The sequence below is a fragment of the Dermochelys coriacea genome, chromosome 2, assembly GCF_009764565.3.
Source record: "Dermochelys coriacea isolate rDerCor1 chromosome 2, rDerCor1.pri.v4, whole genome shotgun sequence".
NCBI lineage: Eukaryota > Metazoa > Chordata > Testudines > Dermochelyidae > Dermochelys > Dermochelys coriacea.
The window spans coordinates 58415645-58440632 of NC_050069.1; the positions used below are offsets into that span (position 1 = coordinate 58415645).

The window sequence follows — 24988 nt, forward strand, 5'->3', positions numbered from 1 at the left end:
ATCCTATGTCAAAATATACAGAGTAAAGAGTCTTACATTAAATTCTAATAAGTTCTGAAGCAGCATTTTTCTTAGTTTGCCAATCTGTACAATTTCTACTATTATCAATGGAAATATTTTTTCATTGATTTGTGTCTGAATGATGACATTAATGTTTACTGCCATTTCTCAATAAAAGTCTAAGCCTAGTTAACAGACATGTAAGGTATCAGGAAACTGATTTTTGATTAGCAAAGGCTAATCCACTGTAAAAGAAATGAAAAAAATGTATCAATGTAAAAATAACTAAACTCAGGGATAGATTGTGGCTTTGCCAAAAATCCTGAATGGGGGGAGTGCCTATTTGTGAGTGTCACAATACGATCTTTGGTTCTGCCCTTACTCCTGGGGTTGGAAAGAAATTTATTGGAATCCAGCCCTTACCCTGGTGGAATTTGGACTGAATTTGGCTCATAATATTTACTTATTTATGTCATGACAATAATTAATACTTTTGTATTTAAAAAATGAAGCACTCAAAGTTAACTACAGTACTTCCTATTTCCAGTGACCAGATGGATGCATATTGTTATCCACTAAGATACCACTGCTCTTTGGAATGAGTCTTCTCATTCCTTTAATCATCACTTTCTTTTCTGGTTGCTTAGAAGAATGACGTACCTTAATTGTCCCAATAGAAGATTTAAAATAAAACTATATGCTTTTCAGGCTTCTCTTGTTTTTCCCCAGACTGGTATAGATCTAATTCTGTATTTAGCCTTAAAAATTTCCATTGAGATTAATCTGTCTTTTAATCATATCTTTTTAATTTTATTTCAACCCTACCTTAGGCACAAAAATCTGTAACTAATGCAGATAACTTTTAAAGTTCCATTTATACAGGTTATTCCACCTTGGAATAAAAAGCTTTGCTGATGCTCTTCCTTTCAAGTGATTCATAGGAATAATATTAAACTAAAGGAAAAACTCAAGAAAGGGGGCAATCCTGACCTCACCCTGATATGTTGGAAATGCAGCCCCCGGTTGGACATCATTCTCCTCTTGCCTTCCCAATCTCCATTGGATGTAAACTCTGTTAACTCATACCACTCTATTGACTTGCACCACTTTTACACAGGTCAACCTTTATTGACTTTATAGGAGTTACTTCTCATTTTGACTGGTTTAACTGAGCAGGATCAGGCCTCCTGAATTTAAGTAACATTTTAACATAAAAGTGGTGATGAAAATCAACTGGGAGAAATTTAAAGTTCAGACTAACATTCAGTTGGTACAAGTCGCTTAAGTATTGGAGCATATACGGTAGATAATAGGGCTCTCAAGTGATTAAAAAAATTAATCACGATTAATCATGCAATAAAAAAATTAATCATGATTAATTGTGTGATTAATTGCACTGTTAATAGAATACAATTTATTTAAATGTTTTTGGATGTTTTCTACATTGCCAAATATATTGATTTCAATTACAACACAGAATACAAAGTGTACAGTGCTCACTTTATATTTATTTTTGATTACAAGTATTTGCGCTGTAAAAAAACAAAAGAAATAGTATTTTTTAATTCACCTCATACAGGTACTGTAGTGCAATCTCTTTATCACGAAAGTTGAACTTACAAATGTAGAATTATGCACCAAAAAAACTGCATTCAGAAATAAAACAATGTAAAACTTTAGAGCCTGCAAGTCCACTCAGTCCTACTTCTTGTTCAGCCAATCGCTCGGACAAAGAAGTCTGGTTACATTTTCAGGCGATAATGCTGCCCACTTCTTGTTTAGAATGTCAACACTTACAATTTCTTTTGTTTTTTCCCCTAGCAACCTCCTTTTTATGTATCTATTTATTTATTAAGAAATAAATACTCCTTAGCCTGTTGATTGTGCCCTGACCTCAGAAATATTCTTAAGACAACAAACCAGGCTCCTCCACAGGCAATTCCCATTTGCCAGATCTACAAAAACAAACAAACAACTACACAGAGACAACGTTTTAGACAAGAGCACCTTTTCACAGCGGAGTTACACCTTCCGGAAAGTATGGCATTTATGAACAGAAAGCCTCACGAGCTCACGGTGGTACAAAGGGCTCCAACTAACACTTCGCTGGGCTGCCGTGCCAGTGCAGGAAGAGGTAGCCAGTGGTGGCTATGGGAGCAGTGTGAGGCCCTCTGTCCCTTTGGGTCCAAATCCTGAGGGCGTCTCCCATTCTCCACTCAGCCAGGCTTCCCATGAATGGGAGAGCTTTGCCTGGAAGGACTTCAGGAGCTGCCCTCCAATGGAACTCGCTCTCTAGCTTGCAATCTTGAACCAGGCTGGGGCCCAGTGCTTACTTGGTCAGGAATCAGGTGTGGGGCCTCAAGCAATTTTTTTCTTTTCCTAACTGTCCGGCAAGCCCCGCGGCGCTGGGATGATGAACGGCCCAGTCTAGGGACTCAGCCCTGGCAAAAATGAATCACTGCCAGGGCCACTTCAGAAGCACCCGGGGCGGCCCCTGAGCAAAGCAGGTCAGCCAGACCTGGGGGGGGCTGCAATGGCTCCTGCCCGGGTGACGGGCCAGAGGGCCCCGCAGTAAGTAGCAGCCGCCGCTGCTGCCAGCAGCCCTCGTCCCTCTGGCCGGCAGCCAGTCACATTCCTCGCTGTGCCCGAGGAGGATGGAGCCACAGCGCGAGCCCCCACCCGCCCCGCATTCCTCAGGGTGTTCTGCCCGCGCGCGCTGCAGGGAGACGCAGCGCGAGCCTCAGAGATCCAGCCGGGGAAGCGGCGGGTCAGTGACGAGCTCCCGGCATGTCCCCAGCGCCCCGGGCCCTGCCCTCTTCCCACGCGCGCGGCCTGCCCGCCGTCTGACCCTCCCGCGCTGGGCTTTGGCGGCTCCCGGCCCCGCCGCTTCTCTCGGGGACCTGGCGATGGCTCAGTGCTGCCAGCCGGGCTGCGGGAGCCGAGCCGGGATGCTGCAGCCGGCGGCCTAGTGGGGGAGGCGATCGCTGGGGCCTGCAGCTCCGCCGGGCGAAGCAGCTGGAGCCTCTGAATCTGCTGAGGGCGAAGCAATGAGCGCGAGGGCCCTGGCGAGGCTCCTTTGCATGGTGCTGCTGGCGCCGTGGAGACTCTGGCACCGGGCTGATGCGGGCTGCTCCGAAGAGAGAAGATGCTGCCCTGGCCGGGACCCAAGCTGTGCCAGCACCGGCTGGAGGATGGACAGAGTCTATGGGACCTGCTTCTGTGATGAAGCCTGCAGGCTCACTCGGGACTGCTGCTATGATTACTCGCAGGCATGCCCAGGTAGGTCAATCAGCCCCCAACCCCGGCATAGGGCAGGCAAGTACAGGCAGCTGGGGTTTGATAGCTATCAGCTATTCATGCTCCCAGTGCTGCTCGGTACAATAACTGCACCCCGTGGCATTTCCTTCCACCTGAAGCATTAGTTAGTAGCAGTAGAGTAAGCCCATTTTCTTCCCATTCTTACAGGGTGTGAGTCACAACAGAATAAAGAATGCAAGGAAGTGACTCAAAGTGACCAGTTATTTCTTACAGGGCAGGGGTACAGCTCAGAGAAACAAACTTCCATTCCTTTGCAAAGTTTAGTCCAGGAGAGGTACTGCATTGGCGTTATTGTTTATGATGATGTAAAGATAGTATAAAAATGATGGAAGGATAATAAGAACATTTTTTGTTGCATCTTGGTGGCTTATGCACTTGATGTTCCACCTGATTTTTTGTTTGTTTGTTGCTTGTTTGTATTAGGGAATGGGCGTAAGATGATGTGAACGAGGCTCTGACTTTTCCTTCGAATGCAAAACACGGTGGGGCAAATTCATCATTGGTGTCACTCACCCTCAATCTGTGAAGTGACAGGGATGGATTTGGCCCAGTGTGAACATAGCAGCTAGGAGTTGCATTAAACAGAAAAGTGAGACTGAAGAATCTTTTCACCTCTCCCTCCACACAGCATTGGATGTGTATTCCATTTCTGGTTCAACAGTAGTTGCTGTGCCTGGAATTTGCCTGTCCACTTTTATTTTAACCCGATAAAATGCTATGGATCTTATTTTTAAGCCATAGTCTAAATTTTCTCCTGCTGTAAAGGAGTTACAATGAGGATGTAGGACCTCAAAGCTAATGGAGTCACACCAGAGATAAATTTGCTCCAATATGTTTTGTTGGGCTGACTGGTGATGCTGTCTAGCTTACTTACTTATAGAGTTCACATCGCCTAGTATCTGAGTGCCTTACAATGTTTAATGTATTTATCCTCCCAACACCATTGTGAGGAAGGGCAGTGTTATTATCTCCATTTTATGGCTGGGAAACTGAGGCACAGAGAGTAAGTGATTTGCCTAAGGCCTCACAGGAAGTATGTGGTAGAGCAGGAACTTGAACCCAGGTCACCTAAGTCCTAGTGTTGTGCCCTAATCACCAAACCAGCCTTTCTTCCTGATACTAAAAGAGAAGAAACAGTCGCAAGAAGATATAACACAGAATGCATCAACTGCAGTTTTAAAAGATGGTATAATTTACATGTAATGTCAGGCTGGAAAAACAGCAGGTGAAACATCAACAATTCGACTTCTGTGGTCATTGCACTTGTTCAAGAAAACAAACAGTTGTTTATGCACAACTTCGACAGGAGCAATCATGTAAAGACACTGAATCAACATTAAAAGAGTTAAAATCCAGTTAAAAACTTCCATGAGGCCCAAAAAGAGAAATGAGCTGATTTCTAGCTATGGGATTTCTCCATGTATTACCTCTTGGGCAATATATGTTTAAAATTCAGGTATACTTTGAAAAGGGACTCAGTAAAAATCGCATTGTGGGGTTCCATGTTTAAGGTACTCATTCAGATTTAGTCTTGGATAAAGCTGGTATTTTTAACTCATATATTACCAGTTACAAAGTGTCTGCATTTGAAACTTGAGTTTATAGTTCTGTTGATGATGCATGAACAGGATGGAATCCAGCTCACACTCCCATAGCTGTACAGGCTCTGCAGCGCTAGCAAAAACAGAAAGTAGTAAACTTCTACTTTTGTCCCTCAAACTGCTGGGACTCAGGGAAGAGATCTGTTGGATAAGAATGTGCCATTTTTGTAAAGTTCATACTATGACTGCACTGCAGTGATGCATTATTTGAAGCTCATGGAGAGAACATGGGTGGAGAGCAGTAACCGACCATATACAGAGAGGAAAGAAGCAACTATCACGTGAAAAAAAGGAACTGGAAATTTGGTTGCAAATTCTGTTGCTCTTGTAGGTGGCTGTTACTCAAGAGGATCTAGTAACCGCTACTTTCTATCTATAGGCCAATTACAACTCTTAGCTGTATATGAGGAAGGAAACCCTCTTCACATTGATGTGTCCATAGATGTGAAGTTGGAGGTTCTGCTACATCCATGTCCTCCCCTTTCATAAACCCCACAGGGCAGCACGATGGGAGATGAAGCACTGGGGAAATACACATTGTCCATCTCCTCCTTCCTCTCCCCCATCACAAGAAGGAAACTCAGCAAAAAGCATGCATTCACTTTTTGTGGTGTCCCTCCATGCAACGGAACCCTCTCTTTTAATGAAACAGTAGAGTCCATACTAGCAGAAAACTGGGACAAAGGGAGGCCAGGCAGGGATCTTGGGCAATTCAGGGTTATGGGGTGAAGCCCCTGTTCATTTTAAGAAGAGGAACAGGGGCCAGACCCCACCTCCTTGATGGAATGATTTGGAGGAATCCCCTCCTCCTCAATGCCTAACATGAGGGATTTCCCACAGGTAGGCACAGTCTGGCCATAACCTAAAAGACCTGGAACTGAAGAGACCAAAATGGGAGAATGTAGCTTAATCTTCACAAAGTTAAAGAGAACCTCTGAAAAGCTTCCACGGAAATAGTTTGAAGACATTATGAGCTACTGTTTGAGGGCTTCAGAGGGAGAGACTTGCTAGGAATGTAATATAGGATGACGCTGCTTACTGAAAGCATCCCTGGAAACTAGTAGAGGAACACAATATACTTGGAGTACAAGTGTCTGTGAAGTCCTGGAGAGAGAAGAAAGATGAAGATGGCTAACAAAAATTGGCTGTGAGCTAACAAAAGGGCCTGATCTTGAGAGATGCTGTTTGCCTGCAACTCCCAATTAACTCAGGAGCCAGGCATGCAGAAACATCGACAAGTCTCATTTGAAGAGGGCAGATAACTACAAACTCAGGTCAGAAAGTGCAACTATAAAACAAATTTAATTGAGCTCATCTTTTTAACGTGAATGTTCAGAAATACTCTACAACTCCAACAAACGTACTGTGTTTTACTTTTCAAAAATCCAAATATTATTTCAGTGGAAATTCGTATCATCTTCAACAGTCTAGGGCTAGGAAGACATTACATTTAGCAAATCAATAAACTTATCTGTACTTGATTAGTTACGCATGCACATGTGCACACACACATTTAGAAACACTGAGATATATGCACAAGAAACAGCGTCAGCAAGATGGTTCTGAGTAGTTCAGAAGTTTTGAAACCACCCAAAATGGCATTAAATCAAGAAAATAGATTGAAATATCACGAGCATCCCTTTGTATGGTTGCGCAAAGGTTGAAAGCAAAGAACCTGAAGTTAGAATGCTTTCAGAAGAGGAATGGGGTAGAGGTAATTTGGAGGAATTCCTATCATGCTATAGCACTTTTGTCATCCTACCCAACATCTACGTTTTAAGCTATAGCATTTTTGTCATTCTATGCCTTTCAGCACTGCAAATTTCTGATTCTACTGGACAAAGTACTTTGGGAATTACAGAAATAGTTAAAATGCCCACCATCTTCGAATCTGTGTAATTAACAAATATATTAAGACGTACAAAAGCACTGCCCTGAAATAACAGTAAAGGTGAGCCAGAAACCAGCGAAAGAAAGGCCATTCTAAAGCTGCCAAGTCAAGTGTTAAGGTCTATTGTACCTAGACATTGTATCACGCCTGGTACTCTATAAAGAGCTGCTCTGGTATGGTGTGGGCTGCAAAATCTATGTACAGGGATTTTTAAATTAATTTCCGTACAGTGTTAACAATGCTGAAAGGATGTTTGGTTGAGAAGCAGCACTTTGCACAGAGCTGTGCACTGGGGCAGCAGAGTATTCATCAGGATTTGGGCACAGTGTCAACTAGACCCCTATCAGGGACACACAAAAGTAGTCAAGGCTAGCTGAGGGAGGGGTGGGGCCAGGGCAGCCTCATAAAGCACATCTCCTAGGTAGCCTACTCCACTAGCAAGTTAAAACTACCCTACTCTGGTGGATGGCAGCCCATGGAACCCCAGAAGAATCAGGTGGTTACTGGAGAGCACAAAAGGCAACATCTGGGCCTTGTGGAAGACAGATAGAGGGACACAATGAAGAGACTAATACATTTCATTCTCCACCTCCCCCAGTTCTCCCCATTTTCTGTTACTTAGAGAATCGTTGAGACCCTGAAATACTTCTGTGAATGAACATCTTGATATTCTGTCTGCATTAGCAATGATAACATAACTAATAGATTTAGGTCAGAGCTCATGCGTTGCAAGATGTTTTCTAAATAAGCTTTATAACTTTCTTCAGCAAAGGAGCACAGAAGGGAGTAAATACTGTATAGGATTTTGATAGCCATTAATGACCTCATAAATGTTATTAATGAGCTTTTTACGATGACAACATAGAACAGCAATGGAGACTAAAGTGGGAGTAAGGTCTGCACTTGTGACTATATAGTGCTATATGAAAAGAGGTGCTGGACAAGATTAATATAAATTAAGCTGTAAATCTTCCCCGTGTCTTAACATTTAATTAGGAAATATGGGGAAAATAATGATCCAGAACATGTGGTGTACACTGTGTACATGTGGTGTACACTGCAGGGAAAATGTAGATGGGATGGGGGGAAAATTAATTTAACCACTATTGGAAAAAGGGCTACATTTCAAAATAATTCAAAGTGAATCTGAGGCACAGTGCCCAATAACTGTAACATGATTTATATTTCGTTCTTCAAACACCATATTGAAAAGCTATCTCTAAAGGTCTAGAAAGAGAAAAGCAAAATATGATTAATATCTGAAAATGACATGCAGACAAAATTAAACTTTACACAACTTAAGAGATTTCCATATCAATAATAAACTATAATGATAATATGCTCACTATTATGTTTTATAATAGTTACTGAGTTGGTATTTCAGTTACACAACACTGAATACTATTTTATTGAGAAAATAACAGCATCAGAAAACTTGACATTGATATTTGATGATGTTTCAGGAGGAAACATGATCTAGTGGATAGGTCACAAGACCCCAGTGGAGTTAAAAGACCTGGGTTCTAATTCCAGTTGCACCAATAGCCCAAGGTGACCTTGGGCAAGGCACTTCACTTCTCTGTGCCTCTGTTTCCCTGCCTACCTTTTGTCCACCTTTTTATTTGGACTGTAAGATCATTGGGGCAGAGACTGTTTCTCGCTATGTGTTTGTACTTAGCACAACAGAGCCCTGTTCTCAGATGGGACCAGGAGGTGCAATCATAATACCAACATATACATGTAAAAGAACATTTTAAAAAATTGGCTGTGAGTGAAGTCTAGATGTAGATTGTAAGGAAACTGAGATGTTAATGGCTATGGAACCATCACTACAGAATGATTAGAGAAAAAGAAAAATAGCTCCTATGTGGTACCATGTATAAGTATTGCAATTTTTAATCAAAGGGCTAAATTCTAACCTTGGATGTATGCATGCAGTTCCCATAGGACTTGGTGCTTAGATGTGAAATGAATACTAATTGCATTAAAAAAAAAACCCAGAGAAGAAAATTAATACTGAAGATTGGTCTGATCCTAAGCCCAGGGAAGTCAACAGGAATCTTTCCATTGACTTCCATGGGCTTTGGATCAGGCTGTGTGAGAAAAAATTACAGTATCCTGTATCCTAAATACAGAAAATATTGTAAGGGCAATAATGATTCTAACAGACAGATATTCTTTTGTACTTAGTACATTCCATTCCCTTTTCATATACAGGTGTAGAGAGTCTTACCCCGTGGCCTGTGCATGACCCCATAGACAAACTCTCGGCTTGTCATGTATGCCTTATAGGCTTTTTGTACTGCATTCATTTGCCTAGAAAAAAAAAGATTGATGCCTAATATTAAAGCAATTAAGATTCTATTAAATACTTACTACACGGGACGTGACATTTTGAGTTATGTTTCAGAGTAGCAGCCACGTTAGTCTATATCCACAAAAAGAACTGGAGTACTTGTGGCACCTTAGAGACTAACAAATTTATTAGAGCATAAGCTTTCGTGGGCTACAGCCCACTTCATCGGATGCATAGAATGGAATATATAGTAAGAAGATATATACATATATATATATATATACATATATACACATATACAGAGAAGGTGGAAGTTGCCATACAAACTGTAAGAGGCTAATTAATTAAGATGAGCTATTATCAGCAGGAGAAGAAAACTTTTGTAGTGATAATCAAGGTGGCCCATTTAGACAGTTGACAAGAAGGTGTGAGTATACTTAACATAGGGAAATAGATTCAATATGTGTAATGACTCCCAGTCTCTATTCAAACCCAAGTTAATGGTATCTAGTTTGCATATTAATTCAAGCTCAGCAGTTTCTCGTTGTAGTCTGTTTTTGAAGCTTTTCTGTTGCAAAATTGTCACCCTTAAATCTTTTACTGAGTGGCCAGAGAGGTTGAAGTGTTCTCCTGCCGGTTTTTGAATGTTATGATTCCTGATGTCAGATTTGTGTCCATTTATTCTTTTGCGTAGAGACTGTTGGTTTGGCCAATGTACATGGCAGAGGGGCATTGCTGGCACATGATGGCATATATCCAGTGGTGAGCTGCCAAAATCTTAACAACCGGTTCCCTATAAAAAGTTCTGATTTAAGGGATGTGCCTCTGTCCATCCCCTCCCACCCCCCCCCCCCGGCTCCATCGTGCCCCCAGGCTCTGTCCTGCCCCCTCCCGCCTACCCAGGCTCCGTCCTGCCCCCCCATCCCTCCAGGCTCTGTCTTGCCCCCTCCTGCCTCCCCAGGCTCTGTCCTTCCCCCCGCTCTCCCCAGGCCCGTTCTCCATCCCAGGTGCCTGCTGGTGGTGCAGTCCTGCAGCCCTTGCATCAGTAGGGTCGCTCCCGGCATATGGGGCGGCAGCTCCCGACAGGCAAAGGCTGCCGTCTGCCCGACTCCCCACCGTGGGATGTGAGCATCCCCGAGTGGTAGAGGCATGACAGCCCCACAGTGCAGGAGCACGAGAGACTTGGGGGGGGAGGGGCTCGCCCCAGCACGCCCAAGGCAGCCCCCAGCCATGGCACCAGCCGGTGCCGCCCGACTCCTGGGGCAGAGGAGGCTGCTGCTTTCAGGGGCCTGGCTCCCTGGCCCTACGCGGCGCCTAGTCACATGGTGCCTGAAGTTGCACTTCCTGGGCTGGGCAGGAAGCAGCATGGAGCTCGGCCGCGACTGCTGAGCGAGGCTGCATTGGATCGGACTCTGTGTGCAGGGCCCCAGAGTGCCTGCCCGGATGGCTGCGCAGTGCAAGTACCAGATTCAGCGCGGCACCTGCCCTGAGACAGGATGTGGGGCCCCACAGCCCTTCCATAGCCCCATGCCCTGCAAACGGCACTGCTCCACGCACCCTCCTCTAGCACCGAGCCCCTTCTCCAACAGCCCCCTTCTATAACACTGAGCCCTACACCATGCACCCTCTCTAGCGGCCTGAGTTGGGGCCCCTTGGCCTGGGGGGCTGCACCAGCCGAGCCCCAGCCTGGCTGGGACTTTCTGGGGTGGCGACTGCCTTCCCAACCCCCCCGTTCCCCGTCCCTTGACCGCCCCCTCAGAACCTCCGCCCCCTCCAACTGCTCCCTGCCCCTTATCCAACCCCTCCTCCCAGCCCCCTTACCATGCTGCTCAAAGCGGCAGGAGCTGCCGAGCTGCCCAGGAGCAGTCCAGAGTGCTGGCGCCAACGGCGCGGCATGCTGAGGTTCTGCGAGAGGAGGGAAGGCGGGGGAGGGGACGGGGGAGCTTCCCCGGCCGGGAGCTCAGGGAGCCGTAACAACCGGTTCTAAAACTGCTTCTAAATTTGACAACTAGTTCTCGGAAACCAGTGCGAATCAGCTCCAGCTCACCACTGCATATATCACATTGGTAGATGTGCAGGTGAACAAGCCCCTGATGGCATGGCTAATGTGATTAGGTCCTATGATGGTGTCACTTGAATAAATATGTGGACAGAGTTGGCATCGGGTTTTGTTGCAAGGATAGGTTTCTGGGTTAGTGTTTTTGTTGTGTGGTGTGTGGTTGCTGGAGAGTATTTGCTTCAGGTTTGGGGGCTGTCTGTAAGCAAGGACTGGTCTGTCTCCCAAGATCTGTGAGAGTGAGGGATCATTTTTCAGGATAGGTTGTAAATCTTTGATGATGCGCTGGAGAGGTTTTAGTTGGGGGCTGAAGGTGATGGCTAGTGGCGTTCTGTTATTTTCTTTGTCCTGTAGTAGGTGACTTCTGAGTACTTTTCTGGCTCTGCCAATTTGTTTTTTCACTTCAGCAGGTGGGTATTGTAGTTTTAAGAATGCTTGATAGAGATCATGTAGGTGTTTGTTTCTGTCTGAGGGATTGGAGCAAATGCGGTTGTATCTTAGAGGTTGGCTGTAGACAATGGATTGTGTGGTGTGTCCTGGATGGAAGCTGGAGGCATGTAGGTAAGTATAGGTCAGTAGGTTTCCAGTATAGGGTGGTGTTTATGTGACCATCGCTTATTAGCACAGTAGTGTCCACGAAATGGACCGCTTGTATGGATTGGTCTAGGCTGAGGTTGATGGTGGGACACAAGCGGTCCATTTCCTGGACACTACCTATCCTGAAAAATAATCCCTCACTCTCACAGATCTTGGGAGATAGACCAGTCCTCGCTTACAGACAGTCCCCCAACCTGAAGCAAATACTCTCTAGCAACCACACACCACACAACAAAAACACTAACCCAGGAACCTATCCTTGCAACAAAGCCCAATGCCAACTCTGTCTACATATTTATTCAAGTGACACCATCGTAGGACCTTTTGATAATAGCTCATCTTAATTAATTAGCCTCTTACAGTTTGTATGGCAACTTCCACCTTCTCTGTATGTGTATATATATATATCTTCTTACTATATGTTCCATTCTATGCATCTGATGAAGTGGGCTTAGCCCACGAAAGCTTATGCTCTAATAAATTTGTTAGTCTCTAAGGTGCCAGAAGTACTCCTGTTCTTTTTGAGCTATGTGTTATTATTTCTGGAGTAACAGCAGTGTGCAAACTGCACTATATAAGCATTCAGCAATAGTAACATTATTGTATTTGTATTGTAGTAGTGCCTAACAGCCCCAGTCATGGATCAGGACTCCATTGTGCTAGGTGCTGTACAAACACAGATCTGTATCAACAGAACAAAAAGACAGCCCCTGGCCACAAAGAGCTTACAAGATGATGATGTGGTTCCTGTCCCAAGGAGTTGACAATATGGTCCAGAAAGATAGGCCAGATAGTATATCAGGCATAGATGACTTGTGCCTCCCGATCTAAAGGGGAGGACAAGTGACTACCCCACGTCTCTCCTCTGCCCAGCAACCTCCCCACCCTGCACCCAGCCTATGTTGGCCATGCTCATCCCGCCCCACGTTACCTGGGGTGGGGGAAGGGCTCTGTTCTTCTCCCACTGTGGGCCCCCCGCCACTTCTTCCTGGCAGGCGGGCCCAGGCAGGGAGCAGGATGGAACCATTTCTCACATGGCTGAAGCTGGCTGCTCCGGGTTGCTGCTCCGTGCAGTGCAGCAGCTGCCTGAGGGTATGTCTTCATTACCCACTAGCTCGGCAGATAGTGATCGATCTATCGGGGATTGATTTATCGCGTCTCGTCTAGATGTGACAAATCAATCCCTGAATCGATGCCTGTACTCCACCTCGGCAGGAGGAGTAAGCGGAGTCGACGGGGGAGCCGCTGCGGTCGACTTGTGAGGATGGCCAGGTAACTCGAACTAAGATACTTCGACTTCAGCTCCATGAATAGAGTAGCGGAAGTTGCGTATCTTAGTTCGAACTGTCCTCCTAGTGTAGCCCAGGCTTATGAGAGCCTGGTGGTGGCTGCCTGCTCCTCACCTGGGCCTGGCTGCTGGAGACGGGATGGAGTGAGCCAGAAACATGGCTGGGGGGAGAGGGGACTCCAGCTATGGCTTGCTGGGCCCCTGTCCCCAGCAGCTGGGCCTGGAGCATGGAGCAGTGACCCAGAGTAGCGGGCATGAGAAGCAAATGGCCCTGCTCCCTACCCCCATCAGACCAATCTGGTGGGGCACTTGACCCCGCATGTCTCCCCTATGCGTTGCCTCTGACAGGGGATGGCAAGAACTTGGAAGTGTGATGTTATGTGGAGATAGTTGTGTATTTGAAGGAGGGATTTAAAGGAGCCCTGAATGTCACTTGGCTCACAAACAGAAGGGATCATTCCAAGTGCTAAGGTGCAGCATGGAAGGAGGCACTAGATTAGATGTGTAAAGAAGACCCCAGTGAATGAGGGAATTATCATCATCCTCATTTTTACAGCTGAGGAACATAAGGTGACTTACCCAGGGTTACACAAGACATCTATACATGAGGCAGGAATTGAACCATTTTCTTGAGTCCTAATTCAATGCTTTAACCACAAGACTATCTTTCTTCTCAAGAGGAGAGAAGGAAGAAATAAAGAGAGAAGGGGAAACATTGAATTGCACCTCTAGTGAGAACAAGAAACTCGTTGTGCAGGAGGTCGGACTAGATGATCAGAGTGGTCCCTTCTGACCTTAGTATCTATCAATCTATGAATCTATGAATTTGAGATGGAAGAAGAGAGACCAGTGAAGACATCTGAAGAGGGAATGACATGGGCAAAATAGCAGGAGAGGAAAATAATTTTGCCATACCACTTCGGACAAAATGGATGGAGATGAGCAGAAATAGGGTGCTGGACTAAACTCATCAGGGATGCAAGTTCACTGACGTCAATGGACTTGCATCGGGCAAATTTGGCCCTATGGGACCACCCCTGTGAGTAAGAGGAGCAAGATTTGTCCTGATCATATAAACAAGTGGCACTGTGTAAGTTATTAGAGAGCAAAGAGTTGATGCCTGCATTTCTCCACTCAGTCACAGAAGATATTTGCATCAGTTAAAAGTCCATTATCCGCGGGCCATCTCTGGTAATGTACATAATCATCTCATGAACAGAATTTAAAGACCTATAGAATCCATTATGACAATTTAACAAATAAATGTGCAGCAGGCCATATAGACACAGTTTTTGAAATCTGTAACTCTCAGTGGCTCGGTGAGATGCGGCCATGGAAAGCTGAACTCATGCCAGTGTGTCATGCTGGTGTGGGTTTGTCTAATGTAAGATGGCTGTTAAAGGGCAAACAAAGCAAAGACCTTTTCATTAGGCAGTTTCTTACCCTGGAATAATGTATCCATGATATGCTTCTGGAATCTGGGAAACAAGCTGCTAAAACTGTTCTTTCAGGCAGCTTGCAGAGTATCTGTATCCACCAGGGACATCTTTTCTGATCTGTTGTCCATGCTTTTACAGGTAAAACAAGACAGAGCTACTGTTTTGTCAAAATTTGAATGGGAAATCCAAGGGAAAGGGAAAATATAGAGCAGAAAGAAGCTTATCATGTTAATATAGAGGAGAGATGCAAGGAAGATGTAATCCTTAGTGGATGCATCCAGAGAAGGAAGCATTGCAGATAAAGAAAGATATAGTTTGGAAGAATCAGATATAACAGATCCATTACTGAGAATTTCTGCAGGCACTATATTGAGTGACCTTTGAAAATTTAAAAGCTGGTTAGTTTATCACCTAAATTCTATCTTCTACATATCACAAGCACTTTCACCCTGAAAGGCTTTTTCTCAAGTGATCAACATGAGGTCTTATGGTCCAGCCTTTACAGCCTGCACTGATTCAGAGGGCTGCCTGATCCATCCAATACATCTATACAGAGGCATAAAAAGTATGAAAGGCCATACTTGGGCTAAACATTCCAGTAGGTGTCAGAAGAATTCTGTATAATACAAAACAAAAGTCTTATCTAATTGAACAGTGTTTTCCTTTTTTCTTTGAAATTGCCACTGAGTTGACCATGTGTTCTGGTATTTCTCCTCACACAATATTTCTATGCCATAAACTCATTTTACCTGGTGAAAAATGAACTCCACTAGAACCTTGGAAAAGTAAAGACTGTATTAGTTTGGTTTGAGGTAGGACATATAAACACAACAGGATTTATAAGTTCTCTGTGAAAACGTGGCATATGTGCTATTTATTGAATGGTATTCCTAAAATTCTGAGGGAATTGCTTTGAAAAATATTTTTTCTTCTGAATCCAAATCTGCTTTCAAAACAATGGCTCTTTTCCCCCCAGAAGATGCTTTTGGAAAGGTTTGAAGTGGAGCTGTGTGAACACTTCCAAGTATGATTCACAAGGCGTTCGTGAATTTGTGCATGAGAACTGGTATTTGAGTTCCCAATGTGTCACACTGTGGCCAAAAATGTTAATTCATGTTATACTGTGTCACACTCAATATTTCAACTAACGATTTCCATAGAACCTGAAGACGAAGCTTTGAGAGATGTGAAGTTTTGTACTTTTAACTAGAAACCTCACCTTTATTTATTAATTCTGATCATATTGAGTCAATTAAGCCTTGGTGTGACTCCAGGGAAACCAGGAATGAAGTTAATCCATTGTGTTTAATATATCTTAGAATTCATCTTGGGGATAATCACAAGAATGAGACTCAGGAAAACTAGTTGTCTTTTTGGTTCTGCCATTAACTATGTGACCTATGTGTCACTTTAATTCTCTGTGTCTCCATTTTCCGATCTGTAAAATGGAATAATGACAAAGGACTTTGGAATCTAAGATGACAGGAATTATATAAGTGATAAGTATTTTGTCTCCAGTAAATTTAGTGATATCAAGTCTTCATATTCATATTAACAGAACCAGATCAAAATCAGAACTTCTTCAGACAACCCTTAGTGCACCTTTATCTAAGATAAATAAAATGGCCTAACAAAGAAAACAAACAATCAAAACAAAGCTCTTGTAGAATATTTGTATTGTAGGAGCCTTTCAGTAAGACCAAAATTTCCATGCAAAGAAGCATGCATAAGAGGTATTATGTGAAAGTGATAAAGAAATTAAGCAATATGTTTATACAATTTTATTTAAAAAAATGGAATCAGGTATTGCAATCATACCCTAGCTTGTATCACTTAACAGGTACTTGGGGAGGCATTTACACATTCACTGCCTTGTTCATTAATAAAGTTTGTGGAGCTTTGAGCTTCGTGGATGGAAGATACTATGAAGTACAGTGTACTAATGATTATTATTGGTCTAGTCTGTTGTTTAATGGTCTTAGATGGCACCCAAAGCTTGTAAAATTGAGATTTGCAATATCATGTCAAAATACAATAGCCTGTTTACAGTCTGGAGGGACCCAGAGGCATTTTGGATTAAACAGAAATTCTTAACATTGGAATTCATATAACTTCGGTTTACCTGTGTTGCTATTTTCAAACTTCTTGCCTTAAGCTGCTTCACTTTGTTGCTTTTGCCATTCAGTGTCTGTTCAAAAGTGATGATTCTTGGGAGTAACAGACTAGGAATATGGTAGTCTGTGGCCACATCTTCTCTATGGGGACTATAGCGGCATGGCTAGGGTGCCAATCTATGCTGGCATAACCCTGTAGTGTAGGCACAGCCTACACTGACAGAAGGTTTTTTCCCATCAATGTCAGAACACCATCTCCCTAGGTGATGGCAGCTTGGGCAACAGAAGCATTCTTCCATTGACCTAGCTGTGTCTACACCAGGGCTTAGGTCAGAATAGCTATAGCATTCATGGGTGTGAATTTTTCACACTACCGAGCACCATAGCTATGTCAACCTAAATTTTAAGTGTAGGCCAGGCCTGTGTCTGCCTCCATGCATCTTTTCCCCACCTAAAGAATAGTGCCTGCTTGGAGTTCCTCCTCCCTCTATCACCCAAACTGTGACTGACACTTTCCCCCTCAAAACCCAAAGAAAGAACAAGTGGCAGCATGTCAAAGAGTGTTTATTGTTAGGGGTATGTGGGCTTTGAAATACAGAAGTGCAATTTCTAGGGGCAGTATTGGCTCCAGCATGGTGTTTAATAATAATGGGAATCGTTGACAAATGTAAAGTAGTGTAAAATATTCTATTGTTATCTAAGGGAACTCGTGGAGCCAAATTTGTAATTTTGTTCATCACCTTGTGAATTGTCACTAAATTGTGAAAAGGAAAAGGATATGAAGGCAGAGGAGGAGTAACCAAAGTGTACAGAAATTAAAATAAATTCCACTCACATGCTGCTTTCAGTTATATTAGAGTAATGCCATTGGAATTACACTAATCTAAATCCGCAGTAACAGTAGAATCTAGGCACATCAGTCAAAAAGGGTATATATATTATATATATATTCTTATACAATATTCTGAGGTGAATCAAGAGGAAAAGTGTTATTACAAGGCAATTTGACCTAGTGTCGTGCACAGCAAACAGGGACCACCCAACATAAACAAAAGGAAAATGAAGTGGAGGCAGAATTTCTACCAACTTTGGGAATAAGTTATCAGCAGCAAGGTCATCTTGGAAAAAAAGATTATAAAAATGGGAAACTAGTAACTCCAAGGAGGGAAGGGGGGGAAAAAGCATATGCCCCCTAATTCCGCTGTTTTACGTTTTATTTCTCTCCTCTTTTAAACCAAATTTAGCAATACAGGAATTGCCATACTAAATCAGATCACAGGTCTTTCTAGTCTAGTATGCTATCTCCAGCATGGCCAGCACCAGATAATTTAGAGAAACGTGAAAGAAACCCTGAAGCGGGCAACTATGGAATAATCTTCCCAAAGGGAAAGTTTCATCTTAAACCCCTCAGTAAAGGTGCATTCCCAGAGGGCCTTAATATTAGAGTTGTTAGAGGGTGCTACTGTAATAAGATAGTGGTATTGACTGCTAGTAATATTCAAATATTGCTTTGTAGCTCTTCCGTGCATCGTTGGGGAGTGGAGTCACTGGAGTGGCTGTGCAGAGCAGTGTAAACCTAATTTGCGAATGCGTAGGCGCTATGTGAAGCAGGAACCTAAAAATGGTGGGGAACCTTGCCCCCTACTTGAAGAGAAGTCTGGCTGCCTGGAATACTTGACTTACCAGGGGCAGGACTGCGGACATGAATACGGTACTCTCACTCTGATTTATTTGAATTGCCCTGATGTCTTTTGTCACCACTTAATAGTCGTGTGTTCCCCCCTCCACCCCCAGGCATTGATGACAATAAGTTGCAGTTAAAGTCTACATAATACAAATGCATTTTAAAACTTTGAGAGAGACAAAGTGGGCGAGGTAATATCTTTTATTGGACCAACTTCTGTTGGTGGATGGGGACAAGCTTTGGAGCTTCACAGAGCTCTTCTTCTGGTCCTCAGACCTCCCTTTTAAAACTTTATCTTTTACTTTCATATAATTTCATAGCTGCTTATTCTTTCTGACTTAAATATTTACTTACACATTTTGCGCCAGGTTTGGATTTCAGTGACAGTTAAGAATGCTCCACATCTCATAGGAGGCTCCTAACATCTTGCAGCATCAGCCCCAATAAAAAGGAAACAATGTGTATAAGGTGAATGCACCTCACCTAAATTACAGAAGATATATTCGCAAAAAAGAAAAGGAGTACTTGTGGCACCTCAGAGACTAACAAATTTAACAAGTACTCCTTTTCTTTTTTGCGAATACAGACTAACACGGCTGCTACTCTGAAAGAAGATATATTATTATTTGAAGAGTTTACAAGAAGTTTATTATACAAAGAACTACAACTACACGTTCCCCTTCACTTTCCTAACTTAGGCCACTCAATAGTTTTTAAACCCATCTTACAATGTACTCCTTTAAGCACTTGCACTAATGTGTCAGACATACAAAACTGGCACTCCTAATTGGATGCTCCAAGACCATATTCAACACATCTCCAAACAGCCTGCAACCCTGAAAGGGAAGAGTGAGGAAACAAAGCTTGGAGGAAATATCCCCATCCCAGAGACATATCCAGAGAGCTCTCTGAGCCAGTGCAGAAGCATCTAAGAAGTTGGCTCCAAAGGAAAATGGAAGCTTGATACATGTTGTTGAGGGGATTCAACTGAGATGAGGTACTTCAAGAGGTTCCTACATACCATAAAGGGCAGCTTGAAGCAAATGGCTTTTCCCCCTCAGATCTTCATGAGCCATTGGGATGTCCACTCTAGAGGCGTATGAGGCATAGATTAAAGTAGCCGTCTGAGTGCCACTCCCATGTACATTGTTAAATAACTTCCCCTTTTACTTACCTGTACATGGAATCACAAAAGGATGTTAGCCTCCAGAAGTAGGTGCATGGGCTTAGAATGGAAAGCCACCAATAAATCCACCTTCAGGTGGGACAACCACAGTTTATGGAAGTCAGTGTTCAACCTGCAGTGCCTGAGTAAGTTATTGTTGAATCGAGAGTGCTAACTTTATTTCCACCATCTTCCCAACAGAGAGGGAGGTAAGTAGAATCACCCCAGGGAAGCTGCCTTGGGAAGAAAATAGAGAGTCTCGCTTCTCCATTGGAGACCATGAAATTTTGGTTTATGTGCGTGACCACAGAACCCTATTGCTCTCAAGTGACCTTCTGAGGGTATTTTTACAATGAGAGGGACAGTTCGGTGATCCAGATTCAAATCTAGCTCACTGCCTTTTGGAGGTTCTTCAAGAAGGGAAAATGAAGGACAAGGCTTTTCTTACCTCTAGGATCAATAGGTCATGGTAGAGCCAGGAGCTCCCTTACTAAAGAAGGAAAATTGTCTTAGCTCTGAGGTAAAAAGGATCCTTTGCAAAGGGAGGCAGCAGAGGCCCAGTTTATCTTTGCTATAGCTCCAAGATGAAAAAACTCTCATAAAAATAGAGGGGTTAGGGTAGTCCTAGAGACAGCATCTCCCTACCTCCCAGAAGTTCTTTTGAGCCCCAGTCCTCCTAAAAGTCCCTTGGGACCTGTCCTGCTGGTGTCTATAATCCATAGGGGGCTGCTGGAATGTGGGTCTTCTTCAGAATCATGTACCCTGTGGCTCAGGCCTGGCTGTTGCACTTACATGAAAGGTAGGTAGGTGTGTGTGTGGGTGTGTGGGTGTGTGTGTAGGAAGGGGGTGCAGAAAAAGCCTGCTGCCAAAAAGTTGCAGTGGGAGGGACACAAGAACAACATTTTAAACCCTTCTCGCCTGGCTCTTTCCTTTGTACTCCTGTTCTGTGGCAGTCTGGAGTCTCTTTTAGGCATGGAAGAAGGTGGCATCTTAGACACACACAAACTTCAGCTTGCTTGCAATAAAGCAGGAAAACAACTGACCTGCATGCAGGGCTGGGGAGGCACAGGATACAGAAGTCCTGCATCTGGATTGACTACCCCTGCCTTGTGAACAGATTAAAACAATTATTTACCCATTCAGCCATACTAGTGGCAATGGGAACAGAGAAGAGGCAGAAGCAAATGAAGGCCTTTGTAGCTGAACTGGAAATACAAAGGAAGTTAAGCTGCTATGTTTCTTTGTCTTTGTAGAAGGTTAGAAGCAATTTTTCAAAGGTTTTTCCAATCTATGCACCAACAAAATGAATGTGCATGTGATCTTGCAACAAATTGGGTACTCAGGCATGTGATTAATTGACTTGCACATGTGGCTGTCCAAACAAAATGAGGATGTGTGGTTTGCATGGTATCAGATGCCAATTTAGTGGCTTATAGGAAATGAATTTGTGTCAATCCAGTTCCTACTTAATAGGTGCCCATAGCAGCACCAAAAAAGAAAAAAAATCCAGTTGCAATTGGCACAATTGGCAATTTATTTGCTAGGACTGAATGGGCATGGAAACAGTTACATCTTGGCCCAGTGCCCCTTCTGGATGATCATCAGTCTATTGTAAGTGGACCCAGCTGCTGGATCACACACGCTCAGGCCCCCTGGGTCTGAGTAGTCTAGTCACTATTCTGCATCTCTAGGGTGCACTTGCGAGCTGACCTCTTGTCTGAGCCCTTCCTAGGAATGTGGAACTTCACAGTCTAGTCATCCTAGTCCAGCAGTACCACTCACTAAAATTTGGCCCAGCTGCCCCCTCATCCAGGGGTCAGACCAAATGTGAACAGCACTGAAACTCCCTGTGCCAGGGACCAGGTCGCAATGCCTGGAGTGGGAATCAACCCAGTTGGACCCACATGACAGAAGCTGCTGCTGTGGAGTGAGTGCAGGATAGGCTTGCTCTGCAACTCCCCATTAGGGCTTCCCATTCCTCAGGGGCAGCACCCAACCCCCCAAAACCCAGGCTTTCCACTCCCCAGGGGCAGGACTTGTCCCCTTTAGCCACTGGGAATGTTGGGAAGTATGATAGTCTCTGAAGCTCCCAAGCCCTCTGTTGCTAACATACACTCCCCCAGAATTCTACCTAGCTGGGAGCATTTTGACTTCTAGTTTAACCCCTTTGGGGACAGAGTGAAAGCAAGGAACACAGGCTTAGCCAGGGAATTTCTTAGCCACAGTCACTGTACTATTAAAAGGCACTAGCAAGTACAGAACTGTCCAAAATAAAAGTCCTGAGATCTCACGCCTTCTGAGTCAAAAGTCAACAGGAGAATCCCACCCATTGCCGTAGTGAGTGTCCACACTGAAGTGCTGCAGCAGCATTTCAAATGTAGACAAACCCTGACTCTCTTCTTTTGGCCATATGGCCATTGGCAGCCTCGTCCCTTTCCCTCTCCAAGTTCCTGTGTTGAAAATTTGTTGTTCCATACCGGGGTCACCAACCTTTGGCACCTGGCCCATCAGGGTAAAGCCGCTGGTGGGCTGGTTTGTTTATGTGGAGTGTCCGCAGGCACGGAGCCCCTCAGCTCCCACAGGCCGCAGTTCGCCGTTCCTGGCCACTGGGGGCTGTGGGAAGCGGCACAGGCTGAGGGACGTGCTAGCCCCTGCTTCCCGCAGCTCACATTGGCTGGGAATGGCGAACCGCAACCAGTGAGAGCTGCGGTGCTCAGTGCCTGCGGATGCTCCACATAAAAAGGCCTGGCCCACCAGCGGCTTCATGCTGATGGGATGGGTGCCAAACGTTACCAACCCCGTTCCATACCATATGCATGGGCCAGAAGTTGAGAGTCAGTCAATGGCCCTAGATTGTTGTCTTGATGGCTTCTCAGAGATTGTCTTTCAATGATGTGTCAAGCATTTTTCCTGGGCAAGTAGCTGACTGGAATACTTCATAATTTTTATAGGTCTACACTTAAAACACTGCATTGGGGCAGCTGCGCTACTGTAGCACTTTAATGAAGATGCTATATACTGACAGGCGAGAGGTCTTCCATAGGTATAGTTAATCCACCTCCCTAAGAGGTGGTAGCTATGTCAGTGGGAAAAGCTCTCCTTCTGGCATAGAACTGTCTACACCTGTGCTTCGGTTAGTATAACTGTGTCGCTCAAGGGTGTGGATTATTCACACCCCTCAGGGACATAGTTATACCAAAGTAATTCTGTAGTGTAGATCTGCCTCCCCTTTTTTTAGGCAGTTAGCACATAACACAAAATGGAGGTCACACAATGGAGTTCACAATCTAAGGGTATGTCTATACTACGAAATTAGTTTGATTTTATAGAAGTCGATTTTTAAAAATCGATTTTATACTGTTGATTGTGTATGTCCCCACTAAGCGCATTAAGTCGGCGGAGTGTGTCTTCAATACCGTGGCTAGCATCGATTTATGGAGCGGTGTACTGTAGGTAGCTATCCGACAGTTCCCACAGTCTCTGCTGCCCATTAGAATTCTGGGTTAAGCTCCCAATGCCTGTTGGGGCAAAAACACTGTTGAGGATGGCTTTGGGTACATCGTCAGTCGCCCCTCCCTCCCTCTGTGAAAGCAACGGCACACAATAGTTTTGCGCCTTTTTTCCTGGGTTACCCGTGCAGATGCCATATCATGGCAAGCATGGAGCACACTCAGCTCACCGCTGCTGTGGTGAGCACTGTAAACTCTTTGCGCATTATCCTGGAGTATGTGCAGAACCAGGCTAAGAGACGCCAGCACGAGGATGACTGTGATGAGGAGATGGACACAAACGTTCCCGAAAGCACGGGCTGTGGCAATTGGGATATCATGGCAGCAGTGGGGCTGGTTGATACAGTGGAACGCCGATTCTGGGCCCAGCAAACAAGCAGAGACTGGTGGGACCACATAGTGATGTAGGTATGGATGATTCGCATTGGCTGCGAAACTTTCACATGCGTAAGGCTACTTTCCTTGAACTTTGTGAGTTGCTTTCCCCGGCTCTGAAGCGCAGGAATACCAGGATGAGAGCTGCCCTGACAGTTGAGAAGCGAATGGCGATAGCCTTGTAGAAACAACTCCTAACTGCTACTGGTCAGTCCGGAATCAATTTGGAGTGGGCAAGTCTACTGTGGGGACTGCTGTGATCCAAGTAGCCAATGCAATCACTGACCTTCTGCTATCAAGGGTAGTGATTCTGGGAAATGTGCAGGTTATACTGGATGGCTTTGCTGCAATGAGGTTCTCTAACTGTGGTGGGGCGATAGCCGGAACACATATCCCTATCTTGGCACCGGACGACCTTGCTAACCAGTATATAAACTGCAAGGGGTACTTCTCAATGGTGCTGCAAGCACTGGTGGATCACAAGGGATGTTTCACGTGGGATGGCTGGGAAAGGTGCATGACGCTTGCATATTTAGGAACTCAGAACTGTTAGAGCAGTTTCAAGAAGGGACTTACTTCACAGACCAGAAAATTACCATTGGAGATGTTGAAATGCCAATAGTTATCCTTGGGGACCCAGCCTACCCCTTGCTCCCAGCAGCCTGGACAGTAGTAAGGAGCAGTTTAACCATAGGCTGAGCAAATGTAGAATGGTGGTAGAATGTGCCTTTGGACGTGTAAAAGCTTGCTGGTGCTGTTTGCTGACTAGGTTAGACCTCAGCGCAACCAGTATTCCCATAGTTATTGCTGCTTGCTCTGTGCTCCATAATATCCATGAGAGCAAAGGGGATATGTTTATGGCGGGGTTGGAAGTTGAGGCAAATCACCTGGCGGCTGATTTTGAGTAGCCAGACACCAGGGCAATTAGAAGAACACAGCTAGGCGCACTGCGCATCAGAGAGGCTTTGAAAACCAGTTTCATGACTGGCCAGGCTATGGTGTGACAGCTGTGTGTTTTTCTCCTTGCTGCAAACCTGCCTCCTTTGTTGATTTTAATTCCCTGTAAGCCAGCCACCCTCCCCCCTTTGATCACAGCTGGCAAAGGAAATAAAGTAACTATTGTTTTGAAACCATGCATTCTTTCTTTATTAATTTTTTTAAAAAAGGCAGATAACTGACAAGGTAGCCCGGGTGGGGTGGGGTGCGGTGCGGGAGGAGGGAAGGACAAGGCCACATTGCTTATTGTAGCCACAGTACAAATCAAAACGTTTTAATGACAGCCTTCTGTTGCTTGGGCCATCCTCTAGAGTGGAGTGGCTGGGTGCCCAAAGCCTCTCCCCCTCCGCATTCTTGAGTGTCTGAGTGAGGAGAATATGGAACTTGGGGAGGAGGGCAGGCGGTTATACAATGGATGCAGTGGGGGTCTGTGCTCTTGTTGGCTTTCCTGCAGCTCCAACAGATGCTTCATCATGTCCGTTTGCTCCCCCATTAGCCTCAGCATTGCCACCTGCCTCTACTCTTCGTGCTCACTTAATGCTTTCCTGGCCTCTACCACTGAATGCGTCCATGCATTAAGCTGTGCCCTATCAGTGCGGGAGGACTGCATGAGCTCCGAAAACATGTCATTGCGAGTTCTTTTTTTCCACCTTCTAATC

General features: G+C 44.6%; 1 protein-coding gene across 1 annotated transcript in view; it reads left to right on the forward strand.

Annotated features, from left to right (window-relative positions):
• The first annotated feature begins 1495 nt into the window (after positions 1–1495).
• Positions 1496–24988, forward strand: part of SBSPON (somatomedin B and thrombospondin type 1 domain containing) — a 29936-nt gene continuing 6443 nt past the window's right edge. Inside the window, exons 1-2 of the mRNA XM_038390342.2 lie at positions 1496–3279; positions 18117–18311. Of these exons, the coding sequence (XP_038246270.1) occupies positions 3048–3279; positions 18117–18311 (427 nt within the window). The 5' untranslated portion in view covers positions 1496–3047. The remainder of the gene's footprint in view (positions 3280–18116; positions 18312–24988) is intronic.